This window comes from Amphimedon queenslandica, unplaced genomic scaffold, assembly GCF_000090795.2.
Source record: "Amphimedon queenslandica unplaced genomic scaffold, v1.1 AMPQUscaffold_13093, whole genome shotgun sequence".
In the NCBI taxonomy this organism is placed as follows: Eukaryota; Metazoa; Porifera; class Demospongiae; order Haplosclerida; family Niphatidae; genus Amphimedon; species Amphimedon queenslandica.
This window is the reverse complement of record NW_003546671.1, coordinates 2,234-9,961: the sequence shown is the minus strand read 5'-3', so window position 1 is coordinate 9,961 and position 7,728 is coordinate 2,234. Positions and strand designations below refer to the sequence as shown.

General features: G+C 32.4%; 1 protein-coding gene across 1 annotated transcript in view; it reads right to left on the bottom strand.

Moving 5' to 3' along the window:
- LOC100633443 (serine/threonine-protein kinase mTOR-like) overlaps window positions 1-6,947 on the bottom strand; it is a gene marked incomplete at its 5' end in the record, with an annotated part of 22,273 nt that extends 15,326 nt beyond the window's left edge. The window contains 12 exons of the mRNA XM_020001269.1: window positions 919-1,104; window positions 1,927-2,143; window positions 2,786-2,925; window positions 3,415-3,627; window positions 4,021-4,144; window positions 4,537-4,724; window positions 5,187-5,324; window positions 5,383-5,445; window positions 5,638-5,738; window positions 6,127-6,218; window positions 6,275-6,387; window positions 6,780-6,947. Coding sequence (XP_019856828.1) covers window positions 919-1,104; window positions 1,927-2,143; window positions 2,786-2,925; window positions 3,415-3,627; window positions 4,021-4,144; window positions 4,537-4,724; window positions 5,187-5,324; window positions 5,383-5,445; window positions 5,638-5,738; window positions 6,127-6,218; window positions 6,275-6,387; window positions 6,780-6,947 — 1,743 coding nt within the window. The remainder of the gene's footprint in view (window positions 1-918; window positions 1,105-1,926; window positions 2,144-2,785; window positions 2,926-3,414; window positions 3,628-4,020; window positions 4,145-4,536; window positions 4,725-5,186; window positions 5,325-5,382; window positions 5,446-5,637; window positions 5,739-6,126; window positions 6,219-6,274; window positions 6,388-6,779) is intronic.
- Window positions 6,948-7,728: the final 781 nt, after the last annotated feature.

Genomic DNA, 7,728 nt, shown 5'->3' with positions numbered 1-7,728 from the left:
CTGACAGGATGTAAAATGGTAGGAAGCAAAACGAGCAACTTTGAAGCTTTGATAGAGGCAAATAACAGCCACAGCTACATACACTAGACATGTAACAATAATAATAGTGATAAATGAGATCTGATCGTCTTGCGCTGGCGACCTGCACGACTTTTGAAATTTCATTTGATCTGCCCACGCACCACTACAAACCAATCAAAGCACTGTTGATTCGTAGATTACGGAAATTATTGCACTTGGGACAGTCTCGACGAAAATGTAGCACTCGACTTCGCCTTGTGCTACATTTTCCTCTCGACCGCCCCTCGTGCAATAATTTCCGTAACCTACTCTCAACAGTGCTTTAACTAATACATGTAGTGGTACAATAGTATACAAGTATAGTATGTGTGGCACATACAGTACTATAATAATTTCACCCCAAGTACATGTACATGTAGTTCTCTTTGAAATCATAACAATTACTTAAAACAGACGACTACACATGTACATGTATGTACAAATTCATTGTTAATGGACTTTAGTTGATTAATTTGACTATCAATTTAAGCCTTAAGGACTTAAATGCGGTAATAGTACTTATTGATTATTTTGCATAACATAAACAAGTTAAACCATCTTTGATAATACAACAAGATATAGTTTAAACACACACACATGTCAGTACAATAATAATTAAATGATAATAATATATGTACATGTAACGTATGTGATAATAATAATAATATTTATGATATTACGGTAAAGTGGAAAATTTTCGTGGATTTCTGTTTTTTTTTTTTCAAAATTCACGAAAATCAATTTAGATGTAATATGGTCAAGAGTATAAGACACAAAAATTAAAGCTACAAAATTGATTTTCTAAAGAATTGACAAAAAAATTTTTCCACTACATGTACATGTAAGTATAACACTAACCAGTAATCTGTTCCACCATGTCTTCTGTAGCTGTTTCTTCTTCTCAGGTCTCACCAGACACTGTATGATCTCCTCCAGTTCAGAGAGTAGCTGCACACTGACCATCAAGTGGTAGGCTCTGTTGTATGACTCACCAACCAGTGCAGTCAGTTCAGCATCCAGTGAACTCCTTGCTTTATCAATAGACTATAAAAATAACCATGCATGTAACAGTGAATGAAACTCTTTACAATATTGTTATGTACATACATACCGTACAAGATGATTTATTGGCGGGAGTAATATTTGGCAAATTTGCCTGTGAAAAGAAATTGGCAGATTTTATAGTGGCAATTTCTTCATAGAACCGCCAATCGCCAATATTAATTCCTCACCAATAAATCATCTTGTACGGTACATGTACACGTAATGTAAAATTGAAGCTGATTCCAGCTCATTATTTGAGATATAGCAATTTAAAGTGATGAAAGTGATTAAAAATAACAAAAAATAGCCCATGCTTTTTTTACAAAAATGGCTCCAAAATCACCCCAAAGTTTTATTACATTTTCTGATACACTTATGCTGTGTAGAAAGTTTGAGCTAATCCCGACAAATATTTTTCAAGTTACAGCCATTTTTAGAAAAGGGTCATTTTCTGAAAAATATCCTGTACTAGCCCATGCTTTTTTCCAAAAAATAGCTCCAAAATCACCCCAAATTTTTATTACATTTTCTGATACATATTGATGTACTTATGCTCCGTAGAAAGTTTGAGCTCATTCCGGCTTAAACTTTTCGAGTTACAGACATTCTTTAAAACAGCCAATTTTAAAAAAATACCCAAGACTACATGTATATAGCCCACGCTTTTTTCTGAAAAACAGCTCCAATATCCCCCTAATTTTTATTACAATTTCTGAAGTATAATGATCAATGTCCTTATGCTGTGTAGATAATTCGAGCTGATTCTAAATTAAATTCCCCAAGTTTACACTACTGACTAATAGATACAGTACATATGCTAACCTTCTGTGCATCAATGAAGCAGTGATTATGAATGTTAAGTAATGATTGATAAAAGGCTCCATCAAAGGACTCCTTAGGTATACACCTAACGTACTCTTCCATACTCTCCCACTGGTTGAGGCCCCAGGCTGCTGCAGTCGCCATTACTGACATCTGCTGGCGAGTGTCATCATCTCCTAATGGCCACATCTCACTTGCTATGTCGTACAAACGATTCCTAAGATATAACATTAAAAATATTATTATTATATCACTTTTATCATAATGAACACCCTCTCCCTCTTCAAAATGTATACAACAATAATCCTCATCACAAATGCATGTAAATGTGTAATTTACCTTAAGGTTACTTTTAAATGCGGGTGCTATTAATTGCAAATTTTGCGTTTGGGTTAAAAATCGCAATTATTAATACTCACAATTATTAATAATGACATCATGATGCCATATAACTATTAGTAATAATTACTTAATCACAATTTTTAATACCAGCAAAATCTACCTTTTGCTAAAATCGCAAAATTTAGTGCCCGTAATTAAAAGTCACTCTAAGGTAGCTAAATTACTCCAATAAAATTGCTACACTTTATACATTTAAATTATTAAAAAAAACGCTAACAGCCACAACTAAGGTAACAATATTAATTTTTGGAGCTCATACATATCACACTATTTTTTGTGGAAAAAAACATCATGATTTTTTGTTGTTTAATGAAACCAGTACCACATGCCTCAGGATTTTATAACAATTTTCCTGACAAATATAAGCACAAGAAAAAGATTTTTTTGAACAAAATTTGGCACTATTATACAAGTACATGTATACAGTTTTATATACCGTACATGTACATGCACTAACCATTCTCCCATAGCATGAAGGCACCTCATTCGGCCCAGGGCTATCTTGATATCATCAGGTCTACTGTACTGCTTGGTCTGATACAAGTGAAGAGCTGCTTCCCAATCATTGAGACTCTCATACCACTCCTCTTGGATTTTCTATTAGAAAAATAAATGAATTTAATAAAAGTAGATGCACATGTACAATTTAGGGCATATAAATGTATGACGATCGTACATTTTCTATTAAATTCTATTAAATAGGAAATTCAAGAAATTCTAAAAATTCTATTATTTTAAATAGAATTTTCTTTATTAAAAAATAAAAAGCATTTAATACCGTACAAATCTACATACATTTTTATGGCATTTAAACTGATGAACATTAGGTACTGAATTGATACTGATGATAATTGAATTTAATGTCATTATTTTAAATATAAAAAGTTAATCCCTAAAATTTTTACTCTTCTATTAAGAACAAGGCACCCTGCATTTACATAACAATTCTTGGGCCATAAAAATCTGTAGCTACACTTAATACAGTAAGTATAATAAAAAATAAATACTGTATTAAATAATTAATACAGTAAATAAAATAAAAAATAAATACAGTATTAAATTATACGATAAATGTCATAAACTTACAAAGTCTCCTTGCTGTCTTTCCTTAGCAAACATCAGTACACCCACAGCAGCATCAGGCTGTTGGAGCTTATTATTAATAGCAATCAGTGACTCTAGTAGCTTTGGTGTCACTCCACGATGAAAGTCCTCTTCCTTGTAGTGAAGAGCCTTAGCATAGGCTCTACAATTCATAGCACACTCTCCTAATAGTTCTGAGCTTAGAGGAAACCGTCCCTAAACACATGTACATGTAGATACATGTAATACAGTATCAAGTGCTTTACTGTACATGTACATGTATCGTGACTATTTGCTGTAAAATGTAATTGGAAATTTTTGTACATACAGTGTATGTGTATTACTAAGCATGTACTGGTGATTTTAATATTAGGGATTTCACTTAATTGTCAATTGTCAAAATAAAACTCAGCCAAATTAAAGTGCCATACTGTACTTATATGTAGGACAAATTAAAGAAAGGAGATATAAGCTAAGCTGCTATAGCTGTCAAGGCAAAGTTCACCATGTTTGTTTGAGCAGAAAAAATTCTTATTAAAGAAATGTGTGTAATGTTACAATTGATTACAATGAATAATTAATTATCAGGTCTCAGTTATTAAAACTTACAGTGGCCTCCTCACAGTGCTCCATGAACTCGGCTAAGTTAAGGACAGTTTGAGTTATCTCAGGGATACTGTCCCTAGTGAGGAACTGCTTCAAATTAACCACCAGATCCTCTTGATGGACAGACCTGACAATGTACATACAGTACGTACATGATTAAATATCAACCAATAACAAAAAATAATGTAATCTACATATGCATATTACATGTACATGTACTTTCCCCTCAATATGCCCCAGTGTACGTGTACAGTACTGTAAGTGCATCTACAACAAACAAGCAAATTTCAACAGTGAAGTTTTTCCCAATAATACAATGTACATTAATCAAATGTATTGGGCACTATATACTATACTGTAGCTACAAAGAATTAAACAGTATCAGTATCACTTATTCCATTACAACTATTAACAACTGTACATACAAGCCTATGCCCAATGTACATGTACATCATTACATGTATTATACATAAGTAGACATGATACACTAATACATGTACATGTACATGTACTAATTACTTTAATTCCATCCAGCATGATACAAAGGCGGCATTGAATAATTCCCTGGCCAGTGGATTGTAAGCTTGAGCCAGTGCCCAGCAGGATCTTAATGAAGGAGAGGGGCTCTCCTTTAATAGTTCAACTCCTAATCTTCTCAGCCATTCAATCCAATCATCCTTTGATATCCTACCAGCAGTGCTCCAGGCCTATACATATTGTACAATAGAGATATTAATATAGTCTTTAAAAATTCATAAAAAATCCAAATTTGATCGGAATCAACTCAAAATTGATACACAGCATAAGGGCATGTATATGTATCAGGGAAAATTATAAAAAAGGAAGAATTCTCTCCAAGTCAATTTTGAAAAATTTTGGCCAACAACTAAAGGCTATATATAGCCTTTGGTCCTCGGCTCGATTTTTAAGGAATTAAAAAAATTCATAAAAAATCTAAATTTGATTGGAATGAGCTTAAATTTGATACACAACATAAGAACATGTATGTGTATCAGAAAAAATTATAAAAACAAAGAATTCTCTCCTAATCATTTTGGACAAAATACTCTGTACTATTATGTACATTTACATGTACTAGTATAGGGTTTTGGGCCCAATTTTAGAGCAACTACACAAACATACAGTTCATGTATTATTAATTCCCATACTTTTGTTAAGGAGTTCACGTCAAGTGAAAACTTCTTAAAAGACACTGCCTCAATCTCTGCTGCTTCATCATCAGTGCTTTGCTGCTTCCTTGATTTGATGTGTCGCTCTACATCATCATCAGGAGTGAGTGGCTCATCCTTCAAGAAGATAATAATGTTAATAATAAAATTAATAAAATGATGAAATATAACTTACTTTTAATAGTCTACACAACAGGAGCTCATAGGCAGCATGAGAGTAACGATACTTTGTTAATACCTGCAGGTATAGATACATGTACATGTTAATAAAAATAACAAAAATTAATACATGACAATTGAACCAATGATGGGTTTTTGCTTGTCACGAATTTTGTGACAATGGAACTAATGGGTTTTTGCTTGTCACAGATTTTGTGTACATGTAAAATTAGTCAACTACATGTACATGACCTAGTGTTTCTCCACTAACCTTTTTCACCATTTGAATGAATATCTTGTAGCGTGGTCCTAACTGAATCATCATTGAACAAAGGACGTCCATAGCCACACCACGTAGATCAGGGACAGTATCTGGGGTTATAGTGTAATTAATATTATAACAAATATTGAGTACCATATACATGTACATGTAGCTGAAAATATTTGCTGGACTTATAAACGTGTTTAGTAATTTTGTGCTAACAGAATTTATGTGAAACTTTATTTAGCTGGTTTTAAAGCTTAAGCTGTTGATACACTCACTAACTATTAAATTAAATACTTTGTGGAATCAAATTGTCTATTTAAAAAATAAAGAACAAAAAAAACAACAAAAAATTCCAGCAAATACATATATTTCCACATAGCTACAACTAGTACATGTACATTGTTTTTATATTTGTATGCATAAAAACTAATAAGTAAAGATATAATAATAATAATAATAATATACACATATACATGTACATGTATAACATACCTAAAACATCAACGACAGCATGAATGATCTGAGAACAATAATCAGAGAAGTCAAGGGAACTACTCAGTTTCTCAATAGTCTCCAGTGCTATACTGTATAATGAGAGAATTAGTTAATTAAACTGTTTTATGATACAGTGGGGACTAACGTTCTTGCTTCTATTGGGTTAGTTGGATTCTGAAAAACTTTAACAATTGCTGGAACTAGCAAATGAAGGTAATCATCTAAACTAGAGCCACAATATTGAAGAGCACAAAGCATCTAAAAAAGAGGAGAAAGTGATGAATTAATAGTGTCAGAATAGATGAATAAACCATGCTGTTCACTGGAAAATAATGCATACTTAATATACATGTACATTGTATGTGTACATGTCAGGCATGTCTATTCCGGACACCTTGGTACCCAATAATACCCTCCTGATTATGAACCTGTCCTTATTTCAGAGGTTCATTAATGCACATTACTATTGTATTGGGACTGATACTACCTGTCCTCATTATAGAGGCCTCCTTATTTTAGAGTGTCCACAATAGCAGGCTATACTGTATAATGTACATGTACATACATGTACATAAAAATATATACAATATACATGTACATGTACATGTAATTCTCAAATTGTAAATAATCACATTATCAAATGTACAAACCTTTTGAGTAACAAGCTTCTGTTCGCTCTGATCTTGCATAAAGAGACGAAGTACTGGCTGTACCATTGGGGGGAGGTATATCTTCAACTCGTCTCCCATTGCTAGTATGATCTTCTCAACTAAGAGCACTATTGTGATCTGTATTGGACTGTCAGGGGCCCAGAATGTCTACATAATAAGAACAAATAATAATAATAATAATGATAATAATAATAATATTAATAATGATGATAATAATAATAATAATAATATTAATATAATAAGATTAATTCTAGTGTACAATCGACATACATGGAGATGCATTTATCTTTTACAACACAAAAAAACACACAAAATGCATAAATTAAAAGCATTTTAGTTTGAATAATACCAGTACTGCAGATTTGGCTTGTTTTTTAAAAAAAGCTTTTTAACTTAAAAATTATTTTTTGTCAGAAACAATTCAAAATTTTCTAAATAGCATAAGGATATCAATATGCATCAAAACAATGCAATAAAATTTTGGGGTGATTTCAGAGCAAGTTTTTTTGAAAAAAACTATGCCGTATAGTAAGTTATTAAAAAATTTAAAAAAAAAGATCGAGCAGGATTCACTTTGTGCTAATTTGTCAAAAAGGTAATGGAAAAAAGGACAAGTACAATTCTGAACGACCAACAAAATTCTACTTTAAAATTAATTGAAGAGGAGTATAAGAACACTATTTAAAATTGATGTGTTATGTAAGCTGTTGCATATATTGGCCCTGAATCAATGATGTCTCCTGGAGTGGTTCTTGTCTCTCTTCTTTCTCTTGTTCTAGTATATTCTGCTGCTGGTTTGGAGTGTAGGATCTATGTCAGTTCATCTCATGGTATCAACAATACCTCTTGTTGGACTGGAGGAGTTCAAACACCTTGTGCTACTATTGATCTAGCTATACAAGGAACTCCTACTCTACAATACAACTGT